At 45.3% G+C, this 27,462-nt stretch overlaps 1 protein-coding gene across 1 annotated transcript in view; it reads left to right on the forward strand.

Annotated features, from left to right (window-relative positions):
• Window positions 1–27,462, forward strand: part of Adamts9 (ADAM metallopeptidase with thrombospondin type 1 motif 9) — a 171,693-nt gene that overhangs the window by 131,166 nt on the left and 13,065 nt on the right. The window contains exons 31-38 of the mRNA XM_032906059.1: window positions 3,392–3,562; window positions 12,429–12,623; window positions 13,588–13,720; window positions 14,332–14,426; window positions 14,520–14,614; window positions 14,707–14,840; window positions 16,978–17,069; window positions 23,147–23,251. Coding sequence (XP_032761950.1) covers window positions 3,392–3,562; window positions 12,429–12,623; window positions 13,588–13,720; window positions 14,332–14,426; window positions 14,520–14,614; window positions 14,707–14,840; window positions 16,978–17,069; window positions 23,147–23,251 — 1,020 coding nt within the window. The remainder of the gene's footprint in view (window positions 1–3,391; window positions 3,563–12,428; window positions 12,624–13,587; window positions 13,721–14,331; window positions 14,427–14,519; window positions 14,615–14,706; window positions 14,841–16,977; window positions 17,070–23,146; window positions 23,252–27,462) is intronic.

A 27,462-nucleotide genomic window follows, 5' to 3' on the forward strand; every position in this document is an offset into this window, starting at 1 on the left:
CATGGGCTGGACTTATTTCCCCCGTGACTTTGCTAAGACTTAAGTTTGCAGGAGAAAAACCTTGGTCACATGGTTTCCAGAGCATGAAAGAAGTCAATTATTTACCTGGTTTAAAATTTAATTTCCCAGAAAGTTTTATTCTAGCTAAGTTTTCTCAGTGCAATTCCCTGCCCCTGTCAAAACAGTTTTTTATGAGTTAACTATTCTTCAAGATGGGAAGAAAATACTTAACAAGCAGAAACTGTTGACAAACCCTGATATTTCTGCTGGGAGCTGTTACTTATTGACACTGATTCAAGCCTCGCGGATTAGTGAGAATGTACTTGGACATGGCAGGGTTTAGTTGAGGTTCAGCTGTGATTTGATGTTCCTCAGTCCTAATTTTCCAAGAAATTATTATTTTGTGAGTAAAGTTTCCTTCGAAGGTCGTGTGGTTTTTAACGTTCAGCAAAGCATTATAACTCCCTAATAGTTGCCGGTTTACTTCAAGGAAACCCAGAAACTCCGGACTCCTAAAGCTTGAACCAGGGAGCAAGGCTCAGCAGTTTCCCACCAGTTTAAAGTGGTTTAGAGTCTTCTCATCATCCCGTGACTTCGGCTCATATCTGTGCCTCTAGAAACATGCCAGCTATGAAAGTTTGCTTCCAAGCAGCTAAACATTTTAAGAATCCAATGATAAAGCTACTGGAATGACTGATCATGTGTCCTTTGCTTCCTAAAAGAACAATGACTCGTGAAACACAGAGGACTCCATCATATGCTCTAACAACTTCACTGCTAGGAACAGACTCACTTGAATTGAAATCAAGAGTTCAAATTGTTGTCTGAACGCCCATAATAGACTCATTCACAGTAGCTCAAAGGGAAACCACAACACGCTCATTTACAGATGGGTGAATGAATGAAGTGTGGCATATCCACACATTGGACTACCACCCAGCCGTGAGAGCGATGACGCACAGAGACATGCTCCAACTTGGAAGAACTTAGGAAAAACTATGCTAAGTGAGAGAAGCCTAGCAGAAAAGGACACACACTGGGTGGGTCTCTGAATGTGAAGTCCCCAAAATAAGCAAATCCATGGATATAGCAAGCATGGTCATAGTTGCTAGGGTCTAGGAGAGGGAGGCAAGATGAACAAATGACTGCTTCATGGAGTCAGATTGGAGTGATGAAAGTGTTCTGTCAACTGGACTGTAGTGATGGCTGCACAGCCTTGCATTTGGGGTCATTGAAATGACATTTTAAGATGGTGAAATGGTGGGTTTAAGAAAGGGTTCTTTCTTTTTCCATTATTGATGTATGTGCACATGTGGACATACATGTGTGCATTCATGTGTATGAATGGGAGTATTTGGGAGTCACATACATATGAGGTGGTCAGAGGACAAACATTAGCTTTTGTGAGAGAATCCTGAGTTATTCTCTGCTGTGTATGCTCAGTTAGAAGACCCTCTAGCTCCCAGGATCTTCCTGTCCCATTTCCCATTTCCCCCACAGGGGTGCTGGAATTACAGATACTCACACAATTCCTCCAGCTTTTACCTAGATTATGGGAACTCAAATTCAGGTCTTCAAACTTGCATGCCAAATGTGTTTACCACTGAACCATATCATAGCCCTTGTATTATTGTGCCCCCCCTTTATAAATCATGCACACATGTAATAGATGTAGGATACATTGGGGAAGACATTTCAGAGTGAAGCTGTGTCTCAAACTCAAAAACCTTCGAGGCAAAGCAGATAAAAGAGAATTTCTGCCTGTGGTGGCTACTTTTATGTCAACTTGACGTGGCTAGAGTCATCTGAGAGGAAGGATCCTCAGTTGAGAAAACATATCCGTCATATTAGGCTGTGGGCAATTTCTTAGATAGTGATGGATGGGAGAGGGCCCAGCCCGCTGTGGGTGATGCCAATCCTGAGCTGGTGGTCCCAGGTTCTATAAGAGAGCAAGCTGAGCAAGCCATGAGATGTAAGCCAGTAAAGCAGCATCCTCCATGGCCTCTGCATCAGCTCCTGCCTCCAGGCTCCCGCTTTCAACGATGAACAGTGATGTGGAAGTGTTAGCAAGAGAAACCCTTTCCCCTGTAAGAAAGGAAATGGTTTGGGAAATGGGGTTTCATCACAGCAATGGAAAGAGTAAATAAGACACTGCCATTATGCATAAAAAGAGAGGTGTCTGGGCTCTCCCTGAAGAGCTTAAAATGCGGAATTCTGAAGGGAAGAGTGTGACAACACACCCAAAGCTTGCTGATGTTTTATGAGCCCGGGCAACAGACACCCAATCTCCACGCAAAAGACTCAGCAACTCTCCCCTGCAGCTTTCTGAAGTAATCCAGACTTAGAATACCAAGTAACAGTAAAGCTCTGAACAGGCTTTGGTGACCAAGCAGATGATAGAAGTCTACCTTCCAAGTGGAGTTTGCTGTTGGAAGGAAGCATTCCACATGTTCTGATTCCCTTTGTGGATCATGGAAGTAAGCGGGTGTGGCAGGGAAGGTGGCTTAGGCTCTAACTGTTCCAGGTTCTGCAGCTAAGGCTTGGAGATGATAGTCTCTGCTCCTTCACACTGCCCACGTGTCCCTCTTTACTATCCATCCTTCCTGCTCAAACAGCTCCTTCCTGAGAACAAGGGAAGTCCCGATTATGGCCACCCTTGTCCATCAGGACCTACTTTCAATTTTAACTGGGTGAATATTTGCTAAGAAACTAGAGCTGAGAGCAGATCACCTGCAAGAGGTCATGCTTCCCTCCCCTCCCCTCCCTTCCCCTCCCCTCCTCTCCCCTCCCTTCCCCTCCCCTTCCCTTCCTTCTTCTTCCTCCTCTTTCTCCTCTTCATCCTCCCCTGCCCCTCTTTTTTCAGACAGAGTTTCCTTGGCTGTCCTGGAACTTGCTACATAGATCAGGCTAGCTTCAAACTCAGCAATCTGCCTATCTCAGCCTCCAAAGTGCTTTTCTTCTTTTCTTTTCCTCCCTTTCTCAATTTCTCTCTCCCTTCCCTCCTTTACTTCCTATTTTTCTCTTCAGCAATAGAGAGTGAGCCCAGAGTCTTACACAGGCTAAGCAAGTGTTCTACCGCTATGCTACATCCCTGACCATGGATTTAGTGTTAAAGTGAGTGTTGAATTTAAAAAAAAAAAAAATACCTTGAGAGCCTCATCCAACCTGGTGTTCATTCATTCACCCTTTTGTTTCCTCATTCAGACAGATATGCATGGGAAAACGATCCCTATGTTAGGGACAAAGTTGTCAGGTGCCTAGATAGGAACAGTCAACACCTAGAGCTCTCACATTTTAACAGCTGTGTAGCTAAGTCATAGAACAACTGCAAGCATAAGAGCTTGAAGCTTTGTGAGTCGTCATCTCACCCCACCCCATCTGTCTCTTGCAGTGCACCAAGACGTGTGGAGAAGGTTCCCGGTACCGGCAGGTGGTATGTGTGGCAGAGGACCAAAGTGAAGTGCACAGTGCACATTGTGACTCGGACCAACGGCCTCCAGACCGTGAGAGCTGCAGCCTACAGCCCTGCGAGTACGTGTGGATCACAGGAGAATGGTCTGAGGTACTGTCCTGGGGAATCTGTGATGCCTTCAGTGTAGGAGCAGCAGAGGAAAGGGGACAGGAAACCTACCTTCCAGGTCTGCTTCCGAAAATCATGGGTTCTCACCCAATGCCAAGTTCCCTGAGTTCAGCATTCTGTGAGTCACCTTGATTTCCTTTACTAGAGATAAAAAGGGACTTATGACAGGGGCTAATAATTCATAGGATGCCTTTAAGTGCTAGCAGAAGGTTGTATCTTGAGGCTAGGGAGAAAGCTAAGTGAATAAGAGTGTTTGCAGAACAAGCATGAGGACCCGAGTTCCAATCCCCAGAGCCTATATAGAAACTGGACATCATGACTTGAGCATTTGTGACCTCAGCACCCCTACTGGGAGATGGGAAGTAAAGGAAAGAGAATGCTTAGAAATGTATGATCCGCATAGCCTCTTGTATGCAGAGGAAGGACAAGATAGAAACCCTGTCTCTAAACAAGGTGGAAAGTGAAAACCAACACCTAAGGTTGTCCCCTGATCAACATACACCCTGTGACATGTGCACACAGATGAACTTCAATACACACACTAAAAAAAAAAATAATATTTCAGTGTCGGGAGATGCTAGGTAGAGGTAAGGGGCTGACCCATGTGACCAGACACTCTTTTAAGGTGATAATAGTTGTATAGGAACATGCATTCACCATTCCCCCACTAGAATTCTCAAAAAAAGGATAAAAGTCTGGACTTTTACATGTGGTCTCTTAACTTGAAAAGGGGGCCTAATATTTTTATTTGAAAACATTTTTAGGCAAAACCAAATGCTTTCTGCCATCCAAGTGTGGGTTGACCATTTAAGCACCTTGGTCCCAGCAAAACCAAAGAATGTTCTGTGATATTTAATGACTCTCAAGCCTTATTTTTCCCCATGGGCTCCTGAGGACAATGCCTTCATAGATACCTTTAGTTAGTAATAAAACAATACCAATAACAGCATGGTTATCTGATCTTCAAACTTCATGGTATTTTCAAAGCACTAAAACATCTAAACTTCAAAAGCATTGCAATTGCCCAAAAGAACACAGACATTCAAAGTGGAAGCACCTTGGTTCACAGTAGAGGGGATAGCAATGGTAGATAGCATACACATTCACCTGGGGTTCTCCACACAGACCAGAAAGTTACCCCCAAATGACGTGAGTATTTGCCTTTAATGATATATTTGCTGCCTGTTGAACTGTGTCTGTACTCAAATTGGTCCAAAAAGTCTTTCCCAACCATGCCCCCCGACCCTGTACTCTATGGCACTGATTTTTGTCCTCTCAGAAGATGTCAACATTAGGAGGTATGTCCAGTTGTCACAACTCTGACAGAGATATGTCTGGTATCTGGAAGGTAGAGTCCAGGGCCATTACAAAGTGATGGACATTGCACTGGACCTGACCACAACACACACTTATATATCTGAGGTCTAGAGTTCAGAGTAAAAAGCCCTACTTTGCTATGTCTCATGTGTCTCCAGACAGCAAGAAGAGCCCTTAAACAGTGAAGGGAGATGGCTTAGTGGATACTGTGCAAGCATGAGAACCTAAGTTCAGATCCCCAAGACCCATGTAAAAAATCAAGCATGCCAGCACATATCTGCAATTGCAGACCTTGTAGGAAGCAGCAGAGAGTCCTCCCTGGATCCTCCTGTCCATCCAGACTAGCCAATCAATGAGGTCAAGGTTCAGTGAGAAACCTTTCAAAATAGAAAAAGCAACCAGCATTGAACTTTAGCTGCTACATTTGTGCCTATGATCATGTGCACACACACACACACACACACACATACACACACACACACATACACACACACACACATACACACACACACACATACACACACACACACACACACACACACACACACACACACAGATAGAACATTAGGATATACATTTATACAATTGCCACCCAGGAACAGGTGAGTCCAGATGAGTGTTCAGAAAATTCATTGACTGGCTCAAGGCATAGCTTCCAAACATTCGGATCCCAGCAAGGGAAGTTTGGAGAGGGTGTCTGTCTTCTCATCCCTTTGTTCTTCTGCTCCTTGTCAGACGTGGGCTTCTGGCTATTTCAAGAGACTCACCTCCCCTGGCTCTCAGAAGCAGAGAGCTCTCCCTCACACTTCTTCTTCTTCTGTCCATCCACAGGTCTTTCTGGTCTCTGTGCCTTTCCAGCCTTCTGCCTCCTAGCAGACTCCTCTTCTTGGTTCTGGTTCCTTCTGGCTGTAGTTGCTATGCCTCCCACTCAGTCAATACTGGTATCTTCCTCTCGGTTAGCCTCTTATATGGGGCTTTATTATGCCAAGAGACTTGTGGTCTCTTTCTGAGAGTCATGATGTACCTGTCTGTAGTTTTAATGCAGCCTCAATCATCAACAGACATGACAAAGAATGGCTCTGAGTGCATGTACATGTGTGAGTGTAGTCATGTATACATGTGTTTAAGCCTATGTGGAGACCAGAGGGCAGCCTCAAAGGTTATTCCTCTCTGCCATGGTTTTGGACCCTGGGTGTCTTATTACACTAGAAGTCACCAAGTAGGCTAGGCTGGCTGGTCAGGAAGCCTCAAGGATCCATGAATCTCTGCCTCCACAGTGCTGGGATTTCATGTGCATGCCATCATTTCTGGCTTCTTCTGCTTGGGTTCTGGGGACCAAACGTAACTCCTTTGAACTGCACAGCAAACTCACCAGGTTGTCTCCTCAGGCCCAGAAGAACACCTTTTGGGACATAGCTTTCTACAGAGTTTCAAGTATGCTATGGATAGAAAGCTAACCTGCATATTTTATAGCAAACAATTGGAAACAGATTTGGGGACAAACACAAGGACAACAGCACAGGGCCAGGGGCTGCAGGGCCAGGGACTGCAAGGATGTACGCAGGGAGAGGCTGGCCCCAGAACACCTTCTAGAAACTGTGCTTAAAGATGCTAGAGCCACTGGAAGCCATTCCCTGACTCTGGGCCCTTTGCTTTGGTAGAGTTCTCTGTGTTTTGCTCAACATTCACCCCACCTGAGTGTGTGGGGCCTAAAACAGACATGTGAAGGGAGCTGAGAGGAGCTTGTGTAAACTCAACAGGAGGTCTGAAATGCAGTCCTGGTGAACACAGCAAGTTTGCGTTTCTTTGTTGGTGCAGTCAAGTTAGACAATGAAGTTACCCATGATGAGCTTTACACATAAGGCCTCAGCATGTGGAGTCTACTTACCACACAGCTTCAGAATCCAGCATGGGAGAAGCTGGAAGCCGTCAACTGTTCCCTATCACGGCTGTCAACCGACCCATAGTGTCGAGTTGTTCCGGATGCTTTTCAGGGGTTCCGAGGCCTCTGACCGTAGTTGCGGACCAGGTTTGTCAGCAAATGTGTGTCTCCTTAAGTACAGCTCTTGGGCATGCTGCTTTTGCTTTTTATTTATAGGGGTTGGGGTCTCAACATCTGTCTTCTCTGGTATACAGCCTTGGGGAAGTCAGTACAGACTGAGACCTCGAAGGCATGAGGTCATACCCTCTAGAACACCCACAGCTCAGTTAGGCAGAGCTTGTCAACATTGCTCTGCACTGAGACACTGGGGTAGCCTGAAGTGCCCTGGCCAGGAGTCAGCTGGGTCTTTCCAGCATGTGAGCAGCAGCCAAAGAAGGAAGAAACAAGGATGGCCCATTTCCAGGTCTCCAGCCAGCCGGGAGGGAGGGCTCGGGGATGCTCAGCGTGTTTCTGGCTCACTGCCTTCCAGCTTGTTGCTAGGATTTCTTCAAGGCCCACCCAGAAAGGTTAAAGGAAAAGAAAATGGAGTGGCTTAAAGCGACAGGGCAAGAGGTGCCAGGCAGACGTGATGACTTTTAAATATCCTTAGGGATTAATGAAAATGGGTCCCTCACCCCTGAAAAACATGACGTGCATGTGACATGCTATTTTCAGGAGCTCCTCTCATGTCCTACAGAGCCCAAGGTCTGGGGAAGAGGTATACAGATTGACCCTACTCTGCATTTGTGCTGTGCCTTTACAAAGAATGGCCCTTACTCAATGACACTACCTAGAGGTGTCCTCTGAGTGACATGGCTGTAACTTAGTTTTATTTTATCATTTCTATTAGCATATGTTAATTATAAACTAAAATGGGCTTCATTATGAAAATTTCATCCAATTACCCTCTTTCCCCCTCCTATTCCCCACTGATCCCCTCCCTTCCCTGCTAGTCCTTCTTTTATCGCGTGTGCGTGTGCGTGTGTGTTTGTGTGTGTGTGTGTGTGTGTGCGTGCATACATGTGATATGTGGTTGAGTTTCATTAGTGTTGCTTAAAGGAGCATGGGTAAGACGTTATTTACCGAAGTAAATGGTGGGCTACACCACCATAGAAAATGTTTCTCTCTCTCCCACCAACCATTAGTTTTGTATAACTCCTCAGAGAGGGGTGGGGCTTGTGAGCTCTTCCGTCCATCATCAGAGGCTGACTGGCACAATCTTGTGCAACTCTAATACAGGTTGTCATAGCTTCTGTGCACTCAAGAGTGCCACAGACATACACCATGCCCAGAAGGTTCCAGCATTCCAAGAAACTCTTCATCCTCTGGCTCTTAAATTCCTTCCCTTCTGCCCTTTCTTCCACAATCTTCCCTGAGCCGCGCACATGCGCAGAAGGGGGTCATAGGATGTCTCATTTGTGGCTGAGCACCCAACAGTCTTATTTTCAGCTTCGCCCAGTCATGTGTCTCTGTAATTACTGCAAAAAAGAAGCATTTCTCACCAGAGCTGACAGCAGCACTAAACCAGGGACATAAATGTAATTATTTAGGAGGCAATTGACAGAGTGTCACGTCCACCGCTGCCCAAGTGGCAAACTGGAAGTGTGCGAGTAAAACTGTTGCTGACAATTCTCTCACCTGCAGAGCACATTCCGTCATGGTGGAACTGGGGAGGGAGCTTCCAGCGCAATCCCAGCTCGGTTTCCCTAGGTCCTACAGTCAAAGCATATGGTGCCTTTAGTCAATATGTGGCAATCAGCCACAATGACAATTGCTTGTACTGTTTGGGGGGGGGGTGTTTTGGAAATCTCCCCAACCAAAATTCACAGGGAGGTAGCCCACCCCATCACTGAGATTTCATCTTGTTATCTGTGGTGTGTGAGGTCAGCTTTACCCACCTTTTCAGGATACCATTTTTAGACTTTGTATTTTTAGTTTTACTTTTTAACCGGCTCACCAAGTATCACACTTCTTTGCACCTTTTTCATATGCCCTTGGCTTTCACAGACCCCTCAAACCATCCTCTCTCCCATCTCCCTGCTCTGCCCACCTTCTCCACTTAAGCCACGCAACCCCAGTATCCCTCCTGATGCTTTCACAAGTTCTAGTACCCCCTCCCCTGTTCCACTCTCAATCACCCTACCCCACCCCCATGATGGTCCCTTTCTAGTTTCCTGGCTTCTACACATACTCACTCCCACATAAACATGCATATGTAAAAATTAGCAGCTGGGACCTGCAAATGAAAGAGAGTCTGGGTTATCTCACTTAACAGACTGTTTTCCACTCCACCCATTTTCCTGCAGATTTAATAACTTCATGTTTAGGAATGGCTGGATTAAGTTTCATTGTATATTGCACTGTATTTTCTTAAAGATTTTATTTTTAATTATGTAGATATGTATGCATCTGTGTGAGGCTGGGCACCTTAGTGTAGCGCTCAATGAGGCCAAAAGAGAACGTCAGGTACGACAGAACTGCAGTTCCAGTGATGATTGTGGGTGTTGGGAATCAAACTCAGTCCCTCAATGATTAAGACAAGTACAGGCTGTTCTTCCAGAGGTCCTGAGTTCAGGTCCCAGCAACCACATGGTGGCTCACCAACCATCTGTAATGGGATCCAGTGCTCTTTTCTGGTGTGTCTGAAGACAGCTACAGTGTACTCACATACATAAAATAAACAAACAAAGATTGCTCCACATCTTCCTTATCCATTCTTCAGTTTATGAACGCCTGAGCTGACCCCATTCCTCTCTGTTGTGCACAGAGCTGCAGTAAGTATGCAAGTGTCTGGGTACTGGGGTATAGGGTCTTTTGGGTACATTTCCAGAACGGCATATCCGGGTCATGTGGTTGTTCTAGATCTTGGTTTTAGGGGAAACTTCTGCATTGATTTCCATAGTAGGCACATCAGTTTACCTCCCACAGTGAATAAGCTGTCTCTATTTCTATACCCTTGCCAGGATTTGTTTACATTATAGTAGGAATTCTGACAGAAGAGATGAAATCTCAAAAACTTATAATATGCATTTCCCTGGTAGCAAATGATGCTGAACACTTTCTAAATGTTTTACTGGCTGTTATCTTGGTTGGTTGGTTGTTTGGTTGGTTGGTTAGTTGGTTGGTAGGTGGGTGGATTGGTTAGTTGGTTGGTTGGTTGGTTGGTTGGTTGGTTGGTTGGTTTTTCAAGACAGGATTTCTCTGCAAAGTGGCTGTGCTGCAACTCACTTTGTAGACCAGGCTGGTCTTGAACTCAGAGATCCACCTACCTCTGCCTCTTGATTGCTGGGATTAAAGGTGTGTGCCACCACTGCCCAGACAATACTTCTGAAAATTATTTGTTCAGATCCAGAGGCCATTTTTAATTGGGTTGCTTGAATCTTTTTAATTTTTAAAACTTTTATGTCTTTAGAATCCTTGGTCAAATGTATAGCTGACAAACATGTTCTCCTACCTTATAGGCTGCCCCTTAATGCAATTAACTCTTTCCTTTGCTGTGCAATGTTTTAATTCTATGGAGTCTGAATGTTGGAGTTATTTTCTGAGTAACTGGACTCCTGGTCAGAAAATCTTTACCTATGTCTAAAGTTTGGAGTGTTTTTTTCCTTATTTTTTCCTATATTAGTTGTGGAGTTCAGAGTCTTACATTAAGGTCATTGAGATATTTGGGTTTGATTTTGTGCAAAGGGAGTGATGAGGTCCAGTTTCAGTTACCTAACCTATAGAAATCCAGTTTTCTCAGTGCTGTCTTCTGTGCAGGCTGATCTCTCGCTAATGTGTACTTTTGACATCTTTGTCAAAGACCTTGAAGTTATAGCTGGGTAGTTTATATGTAGATACTCTACCCCAGTGGTTTTCAACCTATGGGTTGTGACCTTAGGGGGTCACATATCAGATATCCTGCATATCAGATTCATAACAGCAGCAAAATTACAGTTATGAAGTAGCAACGAAAATAATTTTGTGGTTGGGGATCACCACAATGTGAGGAGCTGTGTTAAAAGGTCGCAGTGTTAGGAAGGTTGAGAATTACTGCTCTGTTCTACTCCATTGATCTACCTGTCTGTTTTTGTGCCAGTACCATGTTGGTTTTATTACTGTGTCTCTCTAGTATGACTTGAAGTCAGAAGTGATGGTTCCTCCAGAATTATTCTTTTCTCTAAGGATTTCTTTGGCTCATCGGTGCTTTCATGAGTTTTTATTTTTATTTCCTAAAGGAATGACATTGGAATTTTGATGGGGACTGCACTGGCTCTGTAGTTGCTTTGGTAGGATGACTATTTTCATACTATTAATCCAATCCATGAGAGGTCTTTCCGTCTTCTGACATCCTCCTCTGTTTGTTTCTTCAGTAATTTAAAGTTCCACAGTAGAGGTCTTTTACTGCTTTGTTAGTTTTATTTCAGGGTTGATTTGTTGCTTGAGGCTGCTGTAAATAGGATTGTTTTCCTGGTTTCCCTTCCCATGTTTGTCACTGATATACAGGAAGGCTAGGGATTTTTATATGTTTATCTTGTGTCCTGCCATTTTGCTGTATGTGTTTATCAGCCTACAGCATTTTCTAGTGGAGTCTTTGGAGGTTTTTATGTATAGAATCATATTATCTGTAGATAGGGATGTCTTTACTTCTTTTTCTAGTTCTCTCTTTTATCTTACCATTCTAACTCAGGATTCAAGCATTCTACCAGGTGGAGGGACTGGATAGATAGCCTCCTCTTGTTCCTCATCTTAGAAGAAATGCTTTGAGTTCTCCATTGAATGGGTTTGGCTGTAAGTCAGTTTCATTGGAGTATGTTCCCTGGACTCATCGACTCTTTGTGGCTTTTATCATGAATGGATTTTGAATTTATGGCCCTTTTTACATCTACTGAGAAGATCACCTGGTTTCTGTCTTTGAGTCCATTTATGTGACGAATTGCATCTATGGATTTGCATATGCCAAACCACCTCATTGTCTCTGGAATAAAGCCAGTTTCGTCATGATATCTTTGATATGTTCAAGAATTTAGTTTGCAAGTATTTTACTAATAATTTTGTGTCTGTTTTTATCTGGGATATTAGCCTGTCCTTTGCATTTTTGCCATATACTTACAATCAATAAGAGTCACATGATGACATGATTTAGAAGAAAAGAAAGGAGAGAGGTGGCTTGGTGGCCAAATACTAATTGGTGGCTAAAGAGAAAAGAGAAACTGGGAGAAGATGGATGTGCAAAGCAGAGCCCCACAGAGAACAGGGGACTAAATGGAGGGCCTCCGAGAATGTGACTCACAGGTCAACTGCAGGCTCCTTTCCCCCTCCACTTTTGGTGGGTTTCCAACATGGTCTTAGAGGTCCAGGAAGGGGGAGTCTGGTGGCAGATGAGTATCTTTTCCTTCTCTGGGAGTCCCAGAGAAAGAAAGGTTTTGAAATGCCTGCCGAGTGAAGCCCTAGTTTGGAAAGTGTCCTGGGGAGCTTGCTGTGGCCGGAGGGTGAAGGGTTGAGCAGATAGGTAAGAGAGAGCATTCTGCAGCTTCCACAGGAGGGCAAACTCGGTGTGGAGGATGGAGGCTTTCTGTGACTGTCATAGGAAATCTTTGAAATGTCCCCTCTTGACCCCTCTCTTCTCAGTGCTCAGTGACCTGTGGAAAGGGCTACAGGCAAAGGCTGGTCTCCTGCAGTGAGATTTATACCGGCAAGGAGAATTACGAATACAGCTACCAAACCACAGTGAACTGCCCAGGCACACAGCCTCCCAGCGTCCATCCCTGCTACCTGAGGGACTGTCCTGTCTCAGCCACCTGGAGAGTTGGTAACTGGGGCAGTGTAAGTAGGGGCCTTGGGTTGTCAACTCTGAAACCTCAAATCTTCTCTGAACCCTCCTGCCTGCTTACAACTTGGCATGGCTGATAGGAAGAGAACTGGTTATCTAAATCCAAGCTAAAAGTTCATCTTGCTTCATCCAAAGAAATGGCAAGTCACCAAGGTTTGTCCTCCATTTTTTCACTTATATACTGGACGGCTATGAAGATGAAGTGAGTTAATATATCAAAAGCACTTAGATTTCTGTGGCTGGTTTTATGTTACATTTTTTTCCTATTTTTTCTACATTTCTACTACGCTTTTTTTTTTTTTTTTTTTGACGAGCCATTAAAATCTGACATCTTACAAGAGATGCACAGGATGCATTTTGCTTGCTTCCATTGTTAAAGACTCTATGTTCCAGTCTGTTTCTGTAGAGAGGACTTGGTTTACTCGGGGCACAAAACAGAAGTCTGTTGAGTATATTTGGAAAACCCGTTGCCACAGTCTCCTGGCTTTGGGCTATGAAGCTCTCAGGCAAACGTGTGTGATGTGATGAACGTTGTTGGGATTTGAATCCCAGGTTAATGAGGACCTTGAACAGATTCCTTAATCTGAGCCCAGGTCTTCCTTCTGTAAAAACAAGTAATGGCAGTAATGGCCGTTCTATCTCATGGGGTTACTATGCAGTTAAATGGGGGAGAGCGTATGTATAACTACAGTGTGGCCCATGTGTATAAATGCTTTATGTAGAAATGGGTATTAAATAGAGAGAGGTAGAGTATATATGTTTCATATATATGGAAATATATATGGATATATAATGCTTAAGTGTATATATGTGAAGCTTAACACAACAGCCGCTCTTAGTAAGAAATCAATAAATGCCCGTTCCAGTTGCACAGCCTGGGACTCCGAGCTTCCTGTCATCGGATGCTCAGATCTCTCAGGCTCCAGAGCCACCCACTCACTCTCCTTTCCCCTCCAGTGCTCAGTGTCCTGCGGCCTGGGAGTGATGCATAGATCTGTGCAGTGTTTAACTAACGAAGATCAACCCAGCCACTTATGTCCCACTGATATGAAGCCAGAAGAAAGAAAAACCTGTCACAATGTTTATAACTGTAAGTCACTCTGCTGAAGCCTTCTTTGTCACGGAGGACAAAGTGACTGTTCATCTGTCGGTCCATCCGTTTTAGAGATGTAGTAATCCTCTGTGTGTCTGTGTGATGTGCTCATGTGGGGGTGCGGGGTGGGTGCCCATACTTGTATGCTCAAGGTTTTGGAAGACAAGGATTGATCTCAAGTATCTTCCTCAATCGCTGTCCACCTTCCTGTTGAGACAAAGTTGCTCATTGTGCCTAGAGCTGACTGATTCATTAAACTGACTTCCAGTGGACTTTCATTCTGTCTCCACCCCCAAGTCCCGAAATTACACAGTGCACATTCACACCCAGCTTTTCTGCGTGGGTCCTGGGGTACCAAGCCCAAGCCTTCATGTTGGCCTGGCAAACACTTTACTGACTGAGCTATCTCCCTCTCCTTGTCTCTCTTCTCCCCTCTCTCTCCCTCTCTCTCTCTCTCTCTCTCTCTCTCTCTCTCTCTCTCCCCCCCTCTCCCTCTCTCTCTCTCATCTACCTCTTGGGAAGTTAGTGCAGACTGTGTGATGTACTCTGTTGGTAGATACTGAACATCTAAGACTACTGCCTCCATTTTTATGACTTGTGTCTCCTAGGTGAGTTACCCCAGAACTGCAAGGAGGTAAAAAAACTCAATAGCGCCAGTGTTGATGGGGAATATTTCCTGGCTGTCAGGGGAAAACCACTAAAGGTGAGTATTGAAGTCATTGTTTGCAGAATGTTTGGGTAAACTTATCACTCCTTCCGAGTGCCTCTGCTGGGTCCTTCCTTGTGTATCTTGCAGGTATTCTGTGCAGGAATGCGTTCTGACTATCCCAAGGAGTACGTGACACTGGCCCATGGTGACTCAGAGAACTTCTCCGAAGTTTACGGGCACAGGTAAGAGGCTCGGTGTCAGAAGAGCTCAGATGCCTGAAGGTTCCTAGAGAAAACCATCCCATTCTTACCAGAACGCTATCTCCACGGCTTAGATTGCACAACCCAACAGAATGTCCCTATAACGGGAGCCGACGGGATGACTGCCATTGCCGGAAGGATTACACAGCTGCTGGCTTCTCCAGTTTCCAGAAAATCCGAATTGACCTGACCAGCATGCAGATCATAAGTAAGTTCATGGAGGTATCCCACAGTCGTGAGCACCTCCTAGACACTCAGGGGACATAGGTCCTTTGAGTAGGTAGGTACAGAGGGAAGTCACAGAAGGTGATCCAGGAGTGACAACCCTACCATATGCTTAACAGGCCAAACTTTGTTCTTCGTGTTCAGTAGGGAACTCCAGGGCCTATCGGATGGCTGCCATAGGTCAGGTCTTCGTCAGGTTTGCATTGAATGAGGAAAGGAAATAGATAAATATTTGGAAGATTCACCAGTCAGGGTGGCGTCCTAGTAAGCATGGCCTTGGGATCAGGACCTTAAGGTTATGAAAGGGTTAGGCACCAGGTGTCTATACAGAGAAAGCAATAAAGCAGAAAGAAGTTTCTAGAGCACAAGAAACAGCAGCCAGGAAACCCTGTAGCAAAGTCATTTGTAAGACACATTCGCCTCCAGACGGCTCTTCCCAGCACAAAGCACACACGCACATAGGCAGAAAACTAATTTGATCTGATTGTTGATTTATGGAAGAAAAATGGATCCAGAATTACCTTTCCTAACAAGCCCGTGCACAGTCTGACTTCATACTCTGGCCAGCACTCTGGTTCTGCTGGCCACATTAATCATTGCTGCCGGTAAAGATAACTAAAATATCTAAACACATTCTCTTGAATAGTGAAAGAACAGAAACAATGAAGGATTAATTTTTTTCTCATTAACATTGCACCCATAATATTACCCTGGTTCCCTCTTAAGTTAGATTAAATGTGATTTATATGGAGGGTTTTTTTTTAAATTTGCTGTCAGCTATACAAATTAGACCTAGATGCAGTGTGGGTCTGCAGTTTCTTTGTTAAGAAAAATCGGCAGGGGTTGGATGTGGAGGGGTGGCTCATGAGTCTGTCCCCGTAGCAAGCATTGCCTTTAATCCTACCCAACTGAGAGGCATTTCCTTAGTGGTGTAGTCATGGATAAGTTGCCCTTTAAATAACTCCTCACCCATGTAACTGTAAATGACTGTAATGAATTATTGGGTCCCACACATAGACAGTGAAGTTCTTGGGAAGGAAAGAAGTTGAGTGGGCATAGGAAGGGGAGAAGAGAGGGTAATGGGGTGAATATGTTCCAAAGATATGTGTGTGCACCGATGTGTGTGCATAAGTGTGGGTGAAGAGGCCATAACCCACCACCATATATAATTAATATTTACTAATGACAGCTTTAAAAAGAGAAGGACCCCAACAAAGAGCTACTAAAGTGACTGAAGATGTCTTTGCTTGAGAATGGGAATCCCAGATCTTTGTTCCTCAGAAGCAGGACTTGCTGTGGGAAGTGTTGGGCCTGGAGCTGTTTCTGAAAGGGCAGAAAGATAAAAACAAACAAACAAACAAAAACCCTACCCATCCCCCAGAGCCACCATCTGCAGACCTTCTGCTGGTTTGCTGTTGATCCTCCTGTGTATGTGTGGAGCAGTAATGGGGTTACAAACAACTGTGGGTCCCCATTGTTTTGTGGCTTTTTCCCCCTTTTAAACTTTAAGCTAGCCCCGAACTTGAGAAATTGCCATTAATAATTTCAAGATGTGCCTTCTAATTGTTCTACATTCTGGCAAGAATAGGCCTTGGGCCACAGGAGGACAGGAGACACGTTGGGGATGGCCCCTGAGTGGCTGGAAATACTTCCCTGGCTTCTTGCCCTGTCCTTAAGCTGGGGACGCCGGGGAACAGGAGGTTCACCCATGCTCAGTCACACTGTGCTTAAGTATTCCTGTTTATGTAGGAATCAATTCTAAGGTCATGTTAAACCTCTTGTTGGCTTCCATACTCTGCCGAGACAGATAGTCAGTGCTGATAAAGCCCAGGGAAAGCTCTCAGAACCACAAATGTAATAGGGAAACACCAGAGCACATCTGGATCCATTTGCCCACTAATAATTCAAATTTTTTCTTTCTCTCCCATTCCTCCTCCTTCTCTTTCTCTTCTCCTCCTCCTCCTCCTTTTCCTCCACCTCCTCCTTCTCCCCCTCCTCTTCTTTTCTCTTTTTCTTTCTTCCCCTTCCTCTTCCTCATCTCTCCATCAATACCCTGTCCCTTCCCTACTTCTCTCCCCCTTCATTTCTTCCTCTCCCTTTAACCCATCCCCCACCCACAGCCACTGACTTAGAGTTTGCAAGGACAAGTGAAGGGCATCCTGTTCCTTTTGCCACCGCTGGGGACTGCTACAGTGCTGCCAAATGCCCACAGGTATGTCCTCAAGCCTTACCCTTACCAGGAACCCGCTACTCGTGCTGCTTCTCAGGCCACTCTGCCCATTGCTCCTATAGATAGAACTAGAACAGTTGATCAGGGGACAGTTTAGCTGCATTGTTCCATCCAGGGCCTCACTAATACTTTTGGAGTGTGACCAGGAACTTGACACCTAAGAAACGCTCAGAGCTGCAGGCATAACTCTGTATTCAGCAAGATGCATCAGGTATAGTGGTCAAGACTTGTAAACGAATCAGATGTTGGAGGCAATGACTTGATTTAATAAATTATGGCTCCTCGAACGGTCAGTAGAATGTTGGATAATGCTTAAAGATGGGCTTTTCATCCACAAAATTCATTTCTCTGGTATAAATATTCTCCCCGTAACTGATTTAAACTGTCACCAACAGTATGTCACTAAATGAGAAGACGTGGATAGAACTGACTCTTAAAAAAAAAAAATCGGGGGTTGGGGATTTGGCTCAGTGGTAGAGCGCTTACCTAGGAAGTGCAAGGTCCTGGGTTCGGTCCCCAGTCCCAGAAAAAAAAAAAAAAAATCAGCATAGAACCAAGGTTGGTGATATAGGTCGGAAATCTCAGGTATTTGGGAAGATGAGGCGAAGGGTTAGAAGTTTGAAGCCTACCTAGGCTGAAAGGAATTCCAAACAAGCTTGGCAGCCTACTGAGTTACACCGTACCCCAAAAGAGCTTACCCAGCATCTGTACACAAGAGCACAGATTCAACCCCAACACCGGCCCAAACAAAGAAACGGGAACAAAAAAGATTTCAAGTGATCCTCAGCATAGCCATTTGTCATTATAAATTCTGAATATTATAAAATATAGAAAAACACACATGGGGTTATGAATAAGAAACCAATATCAGAAGTAGAGTATGTAGCATGATACCACCTATGTGTTTTAGGTTGCTTTTCAGGGTGTGTGTGTGTGTGTGTGTGTGTGTGTGTGTGTGTGTGTGAGAGAGAGAGAGAGAGGGGGGGGGGTTGTAGTGCTTGGGATTGCACCCAAGGCCTCACGCATGCTAAATACCTGCTGAACAGCTGAGCTACTCTACCCGACCGTTTTTCTTAATTTAATTTTTGAGAATTTCATATGAGTAGTGAGTTTACATTATTCCAACCCCTCCCTCTTGGTATGCTTTTGAAAATGTGTATTGATAGAGAAAAACTTCAGATGAGTTTTTTTTTTTAATCAGTGGGTGTTTTATGGTTTCAAATAAATAAATATTGGAATTGGTTCGTCTCAAATTTTTTTTTTTTTTTTTGGTTCTTTTTTTCGGAGCTGGGGACCGAACCCAGGGCCTTGCGCTTCCTAGGTAAGCGCTCTACCACTGAGCTAAATCCCCAGCCCCTCGTCTCAAATTTTGTAAGGCGTTCCTGGGTTTCCTTTGACTCTGTTAATGGGCTTCTAGAACAGTTTCAGCAAGTTTACACGTACTCTGGGCCAAGTCGCATCTCTGTTGCTGGAGATTAACAACGCCTGAGCCCAAGGAACCCATCACCCGCGAGGAGAATAAAACAAACAACTATGATATTCTAGAAGTCCCCTTCGACTGAGGCTTGGGTGTCTGTGGGTGTCTTGATTCCAACTGCTAGCTCCATTGCAGATGTATACAATTCGTGTTGTGCGCACCACAAATGCAAGTTCGGCGTCTTCAGCCCTTTCTGCCCACTCTACAGTCATTGGCTTTCTTGCCTCTTCCACGGTTCAGCCTTGGGAAAATGCTGTGTTAGGAGGCCTGGGCTAATTTTGCAAAATGGCCAGTGGTCTTTGCAAGAATCTTTAACACTTGGAGCAAAGGACAAACTTCAAGAATCTTCTTCTAGACAGAAAACCCAGCCCACTGCTTCCATTGGTTCCTCCAAGGTCTTTGCAAAACTGTTGTTAGGCTGTGCTGGGAAATCTCCGCTTGGGAGCATTCAGAAGCCTGGACATTGGGATTGGAGGCTGCATTCAAAACCCCAGGCCTGTCTCTGAAGGATGAATGGATTTGTCCCCAACCACAGATTCATCCAAACTCATGTGAACTTTCTTCTACGGAAGAAGTGTTCTCAAAGTGTTTTGTGAGCCTGGAGCTTTAGGGCAACATCGGTAAGCATTTTAGAGGCATGCACAGGTGCTCCATGGGAGAGAGACAGAAAGCAAAGGACTTAATGGTTGGAGGGTGTTTCCTCCATCACCAGGGTCTAAATGCTTGCACTGCAGGTTCTTCAGAGGGTGCCTAGTTCCAAATATCCTGTCAGTGTGGCTTGCATTTCAGTGGCTAAGAGGCTGGCCCTGCCCTGCCTTTTTCAACCGTCTCAGGATTTCCTCATTTCTATGTGCATATCCTTTGGGAAGTTAATTCTTCAGTAAATGAAGGGTAATTTGTTTTCATTTATTTTAATAACTCAGAGACACGAACTCATTTACTAAATTCTGATAAGAAGCAATGGCTAAGTAGGAAAAGTCTACGCCAGGGAGAGGATTTATATTTTCCCCTCAGACAATACTTCAGACTCTATTGGGCTCCTTAAAAATTTATTGAGCACTAACTGTACTTACGAAAACCATGAGGGTCTTTTTTTATTCCAACTCGATTTTCAAGGGAAAGGTTTATAGGTCGTCTGCTTGTGTGCAGTAGTCTGCAGCTTCATGGTTGCATCGGCATCAAAGCAGAAGGATGCTCCATTTGAGCCTCTGTCTCCTCCTCTTCATCCTTGGTCTTTGCTTTAAAAACATATTTTTCAGTACGAGTAAATTTCCCGACCCGTCACCTCAGCAGATGCTAGGATGTGGGTTTATTTTTACTCTGACTGTAGTAGACTCAGCATTGCTTCCATTGCCCCTGAAATCAATCACTCGCCGTTCTTGAGAGTTTTCCGTATTTCAGACGCTGTGCTTAACACCCTTAAGACATTAGCACTGAATCTCACTTTCCCATCCCCTTGAGATGAAGTTCTAACTTTTCCCAACCACACAGATGTCTAAGGACAGGATGGACTTGATTTCAAGATGTCTGACTCCATCTCCACTATGGTAGATGTCTTTCTCACTCTGTTAACAGGCTGAGTTCTGGCTCATGCACTCCCTCCTGTTGGTCACAAATAGAATCCCTACTGGTCTAAGTGCCTTTTTCTGCAGACCCTCAGTATATATCCTCATTCCCCCCCTGCCTCCCACCCAACCAAGAGGCAGCAGTTACAAGTCATATGCCTCCTAAATGCCAACGACAAGATTATTGGTGCAAATATGTTCCACAAGAGAGATAGAAGGAGCATCAGGGTTTCTTCCCCTCTCAGGTACTTAGCTCTTAGAGTGACTGGATTGGAATTTCCATGCCAGCCCCTTCACAGCATCTACATTCTGGGGACTTCAATAACAAAGCAGACCAGGTGTGGCTTCTGCAATGCAGCGAGGTGGAGTGGACAGCAGGTGGGAGGGAGAAAACAAGCAGCCCTGGGTCACCTGTGATGTGGGACACTCCGCATGGTGGCTCCTGCTCCTCTGAGTAACAGTGACCAGGAGCTCAGGGAGTGGCCGGTGGAATCTGGGCACGGTCCTGTGCACTCTCAACACTCCAGAGGCTAAAGCAGGAAGACACCAAGCTCCAGACAGCCTAGGCCAATAATGAGACTTTCTCTCCAAACTGTTTCATTAGGAAGGAGGCAGGGCATGGGGGAGGGACTGTGTGAGGGGAGGACCAGAAGGGGAACAGCAATTGGGATATAAAATGAATGAATAAATGATAATAGGGGAAAATAGTAAGGAAAAATGCCAGCAACAGAAAACTCTGAGAGGAACCTGGCTTGGAAGTCCCAAGCAAGCCATACTCACAAACACCTTATTATGAAGCCACTCAATATAAGGACCACTAACATCTACACAGTATGGTCATTTAAATTATCTAATAATACCTCTCTTTTTCTGCCAGGTAAAAAGCTAGGTACAGTATAGGGAGGCCTTCCATCCCATAGCCTCCTTTGGAAAACAAAGTTTGGTCTCACCTACTTTATGGGTAGGCTGGAGAAGTGAGCCACTTGTCTACCCTCCCTGAAGCAGATGCAGGAGAGGCCGTTGTGGAATGGATCCACCTTTTGCACCCGCTCCGACATTTCTCAGTGCAGCAGCTTGGACCTGGAGAAGCAGGCCGGCTAGCTCTGAGGGGAAAGGGGAACTCTTCTGTTACTTCCAGCAGTCCCATGGAGTTCTTGGTGTCCGCCTGTTACATACATCCCTGCCGCTGGCTGGAGTGTCTCAAACTGTCTGTAGACATTGCCACATTTCTTCGGAAGATGCATCACCCCCACTGGTATCAGTGATTGGTCACTCTGGAAGCAGAAATCCTCTTTCCCATGTCATATTTGTAGTGCCTTAGCTCCAGAAGGATTGGGAAGTCATTATTTCCTATTTATGAAACTTGCAGGGAGAAGAAACTCTGAGGCACATCTCCTCTTAGAAATTTCACCCGAAGACCTAAGATGTGCTATTTACTGAAAAAAACGGTCAACTTCCAGGGACATGTTACTACCAATAGCTAATATATATACATAGACCAAGTAATACTGAGCCCCTCCCCTAAGTAATTGCCATTAAACCGGGGCAAAGAAAACAAGAATTTGTTATGAAACAGTTCGGAAATTCAGGAGCATTTAGAAATTTAGAAAACACAGAAGTGATACTTGTATTTTTGTTACAGATGCCAGTGTTTCTCCTAAGTATCAACAACATGAGAGCTTATTTACTCTCATATTTCTCCCAAGTTTTGTTTAAGGCACGGTTTCCCTAGGTAATGCAGGTGGCCTGGATCTGACTGCCATCTTCCTCCTCAGTCCTCTGAGCAGTGATATCATAGGCAGGGCCTACCACAGCCAGCTTCTACATATCTAACTTTATTTACTTCTCATTACTACAGTAAATGAGGGAAGTATGTACATTAACCTCCATTTTAAAAATGGACCAACTGAAGTTTGGAAAGGCTGAACTAACCCCTCCTTCCCCCCTCCCCTCTTCCCTTCCCTCCCTCCCTTCCTCCCTCTGTCACCCCCTCCCTTGCCTCTCCTCCTCTCTCTCCTCCTCTCTCTCCTCCTTCCTCCTCCTCCTCCTCCTCCCTCTCTCTCTCTCTCTCTCTCTCTCTCTCTCTCTGATCTAATCATTGCTGAAGGAGTTAACTCTGACATAATAGGGCTTGGTTCTGAGTAACAGCTCTCCGTTATCTCTTTGTTTTAACTTTCTTCAAAGTCGTGGGTTCTCAGTTCTGGGAGAAAGTAATCCTGAGAACATGTTCAGGGTCACAGAACATTCTCAACTTGGAAACCGCCAATGTTGGATCTGGTTTTGAGAGAGGGGAGACCGGTTTAGTACTACGGCACTGGCTCCTTAGAGATAAATATCAAAATTAAAGGCCCAGACCACACACCCTTGTGGCCTTTGGGAATTCTGTTCCCGAACTAAGTCTGTGTCTGTGTGCGCGCGCGCGCGCGTGCGCGTGGGGGGGGGGGTGTTCAGAAAATGGACTGGGAGTGTGCGCTATCTTCAGCAGGCCAAGAGCGCCCTCTTCTGGCTACCTTTGGAAACGCGCCACTGCTTTGAACTCACACCCAGCGGTGCTTGGTACAGAGTGTGCTTGCTCTTCGCCCCAGGGAACTGGAAGCCCGGGAAACTTTGGCAGCTAGATCTTGTTAGAAAAATTACACTGTGGCATTTTGGTCGTGAAGGAATCCGATAATTGCGAGCAACATCGGGGTTACTGTGCTACGGAGGCTGGCAGGAGGAAGCTTTGAGAGAGGATTTAGAAGTCAGTAAAGACGACCTGAGAGCTTTCTGTGTTCAGGAGGGAGTTAATCGACTGTGATCCAGGGTTTCACCATCTGTAAATAAAATCCCTACCTAGAAATCATGAATGTAACACACCTGGTTCTGACAATGGAACAACAAAATACCTTCAATGATTAGCGCCCATCAAAATTAATTAACACCCTTCTACTTACCAAAGTCCCTTTGAACGTGTCAGCTCTGCCTTGGTTGGTATGTCACATGGGCTGAAAGTCTTTTGTGTTGGCTTTGTGTTCCAGGGCCGTTTTAGCATCAACCTTTATGGGACCGGGCTGTCCTTAACCGAGTCTGCCAGATGGACATCACAAGGGAATTATGCCGTTTCAGACATCAAGAAGTCTCCGGTAAGGCTCTGTATTGCTTGGGGGATGGTTCTTGTTTAACATCTTATGAAGACAGTGGCTCTGTACTGAAGGAGCAGTGCCGGCATGCTTTTCCCATTCACCAAACTTTTCTTCCCCAAAATGCCATAGAGAAAATTTAGAACGCAAATATGGGAAGGAATTTAGAGGTGGGTGAAACAGGAGAGACTCACTGGTTGAAGCTTTTCCCACCTACTAAATGCAAAGCCATCCAAGCGCCTGGAAAGACTACTGGATCAAATGGGGTCGGGGCAGGGCTCTAGCATACACACAGCTCAAATATCTTAACTAATCAAATGCAACTTGCCTGTGTGAACCTCGAAAAAAATGATGTTTTGGTTTGGTTTGCTCTGCCCAGAAACAGTTGCAGTTCCAGTAGGAAGAGGTTATGGGGTGATATTTTCTGGAAAGTTGGGAATACAATAATCCACTTTTGGGGGGTGGAGGTTGAACCCTGTGCACTTAGCATGTCAGCAACCTCGAAGCATTTGGAAGGCTAGTGGTTGACAAGCACAGCCCGAGAATCACCCACCCTGTGGAGCCACCTGTTTAATTGTACCCTCTGGTCCCTCTGACTAGGCTGAGGGGATCCAAACCTCTGGGGCTGTGTCTCCATGGTGATCCTAAAGGACAGTGAGGCAGAAACTCCTCCTTAAAGCCCTTCCACGGAGTTCTCAGGCCAGTGCAGCCTCCTGGAGATATGAGATGTTTCCCAGTACCTATTCAGGAACTGCACCCGTGACCTGAGAAGAGAAAGGGGGAAGAAAGGAGATCTGAGTCCAGAATAACCTGGCCAGATGAGTGCAGCTACCTGGTTAGAACTGCAGGTTAGAATGCCAAGTCAACCATGACACGGTTTTTGGTTTGCTTTGTTTTTATTATTTCTTTAAGCTTGCATAGGAGATTTACATCTTTTTAAACAGTCTGTTCCCAGGACACAGCTATTACCTCAGCACTGGGGAAGCAGAATAGGAGAGCCTTCAGTTTAAGACAAATTTGGCCCACATAGCTAGACCCTGTCTCCTAATGACTAGTACTACAAATAATGACACGTAATGCTAATATGCTGTTTACCTGAAATCCATATTTGATGAGCATTTGGGCTTTCACTGGCTGAGTTTAGCAACCCTCCAAGTGTGTTGCCTCGGGTTGGAGCCAGGGGATGAAGCAGCCACTCAGTCTGCCCTGCCCCGAAGCCCCGGCACAGGGAAGATCCCGCAGGGCGCCTCAGGACGATGTGTTTCCTGACTCCTTTTTAAACTTCTGGAATCCTACCTGTATCTCAGGTCCTGGTCTCGCCACAAATCTAACCAGGGGTCCCAAATCTGATTCAATTCAACGTGATTGCTATGACTTAATCATAAGTATTGCCCTCCCACCAAATGGAATAGAGACAGTTGTGATCTTTGCCTGAGCCCTGACAGCACAATATCTTCCCCTACTACTCCCCACCCCACCCCTGATCCTGTAGACTTTTTTACAGGAAATAAAATTAGTATTTTTTATTGTGTTCATGTTTTGACAAGTGCATTATGTTTCTATGACAATATTTGAAATGTTTAACTATTTTAAATGTGGTTGAATGAAATCATCTTTGTAAGATATATATGCTTCATTCATACATACATGAATGCATGCATACATACATACATACATACATACATACATACATACATATGTTAGAAATTTGCTAGACTGTGTGGTGCTAGACTATTGAAATTTCAGCCAGAGGCTAAAAGTAACTCGAGTGCCATCTTATGGACATGTCAGGTACTGCAAGGCTGTTCCACCCTTACAATTCTGCGTGAGAGAGTAGCATGGATCTCTCCCTCCCTCCCTCCCTTCTTTCTTCCCTCCCCCTCCTCCCCCTGAAGGTGGTAGGTAAGTAGAAACTAGGACTGCAGTCTTCCTAGCTCCTGCCAGACCAGAGGACTTCCAGAACTATTATGGTTGGGGGAACATACAGATGGTGTTCTCTCTCCCTGAAGAACACCTCCTACCTCCAAGACTCAGGAATCATCTCCTAGGAGGAGGTGGGAACATTGTGAGAGTCACATGGTGTGGATACCTGCGGCAAAAGTGTCGGAGTTGCACTCTGTGAACTCACAGTGTCTACCATGCACAGGACCTGAGCAAAACCAGACCAACCCCAAGTCCAGCAATGGAGAGAGGAGGGGCTCACAAGAGCCACCTGAGACGCTATTGGCAGCTGACAGTTGCTGGGGGAGAGGGTCAGTTTCCTGCAGAGATACGGTCTGTGTTCCACATATCATCTCCTATCCACACACATACAGCTGGCTTCCCATGGACTCAATGGACTTTAGAAACTAGAAGGAGAAAATATGAGGCAGGAGGGCAATGTGAAAGCATTACCTTGCTAGTGGCAACAGTAAAATCCATTGGCCATGTGACTTTGTTTGGAGCAGAATCCTCAGAAGAGGGGCGTGTTGCAGTGTCACCTGCAAAGCTTATTAATCCATGGTCAGCCTCTTATTCCGCCCCCTCCACTTCCGTTCTTGGCACTGAGAACACATGCAGGGCTCGGCACCTGCTCTGTCACTACGGGCCGAGTCCTCAAATGTCCATAACTTGTATAAGAAACCAGAACTAAACATCTCTAATGTCTTCCAGGCTGATATCCTAATCCTAGTCAATAACTACGGTTTGAAAGCTTCTGTCCTAAGTTAAGCAACCTGGGTCTCACATTTACGCCTATAGTATATCCACACGAGCAGTTCTACCTGGAGCACTCTGGGAATTGTGTGATACTCCACTCCCAGGCAATCCCGCCCCTCAGTGAAAACCTCGCTTCTCCAAGCCTGCTTAAGAATAACACATTCTCCATGAACAAAGCTGCAAGATCTCAGTGATGTAGGCTCAACCCGGATCTGTAGTGCAACCAGAAGCTTGTCTTCCCCTAAAACAAATTAAGATTCTCATTCAAAGGCAGAGGTTCCCCCTTGTATTTCTAAGGCCCTCAGGCAAGGCCTGAGATCTCAGGTGATACCAAACTCTGACTACTGCCTTTCTTCTGTCTGCTCGCTCCTATGATGGCTTGATTTATGAATAAGTCACAGTAAGAGATTAATCACAACTTTTGATAAAATCAAAGCAATATAGCTATGTACTGTAAACAAGGATGTGTGAGTATGTGCTGTAGAAACGCCTTGTGCTTGCCTCCTCTTGTGATGATGTTACATGCTATGCCTACGTGACAAGGGGGATGGTCAAGCTCTGTGAGGAAGTGTTGGGCTACGTCAGACTCCCTTGAGCACAAACTGATGGCATAGCATTGATGAGACAGGAGAGATGCTCTGAGTTACTAAGGAGCAGCTGTCTGTATGCCATAGATACACGGGACAAATGAATGGGCAGGTAAAGCATGACCATGAGAGGTTTCATCATATTCAGAGCGGCATGTGTTTTAAAACTTAGGAATTTTTTTTTCTGGAAATCTCCATGTGTCATGTTCAAGCCACCATGGGCTGCAGATAAACAAACTGTGCAAGGTGACCTCCTGATATTTGCAGGGCTTCCAGAGCTGCTCTTCATTGGGAAACTTTCACATTGACTCTGGGCCCGTCCCAGCTTAGCAGGACAGCAAGTGAGAATGAGGATCAATCTGAGGGAGTCAGATTGAAGACTAGGCTGACAATTACATGCCTGATAATCCTCCATGGTAGGCTCAGACTATCCTGCAGCAGCCTAGCCATTGACTCTCTGGTGAAGGCCCTTCATAGCTGCTGAGAGAAGAGGCCTCCACCGTCCATATTGGAAGTCTCCACACATACAGTGCGGGTGGTCATTGACATTGTCACCTTGGGCTCCTGTGAAAGCAGGGCAGCCACAGGAGCATAAGCAACAGCCAGTGATGTGGCATCGTTGCAGCCCTGTGACTAATTGTTAACTTGCAGAAGGGCTGCCTGCTGTGGGTAAAAGGACTGCAGGCTAGAGGTGGAACCTGGGGGAGCTGTCCAGGCTGAACCTTGGGGAGATGCTGCAGGTCAGTGAGGGTCTGATGAATTCTTACAGTCTCAGCCTAGATCTCTGCTAAGGACTAAGTGGACAGAAGCAAGGCTGTGACTATGGAGGTGAGGCATGAGGGAAAACTCCAAGGTCTGAGATCAGCTGCCAGGAACATTCTGGTCCCTTCAACGCTAATGGTGCTTGTGGCATTAAAGGACTCCTCAGGC

This window comes from Rattus rattus, chromosome 6 (assembly GCF_011064425.1).
Source record: "Rattus rattus isolate New Zealand chromosome 6, Rrattus_CSIRO_v1, whole genome shotgun sequence".
Taxonomy (NCBI): Eukaryota; Metazoa; Chordata; class Mammalia; order Rodentia; family Muridae; genus Rattus; species Rattus rattus.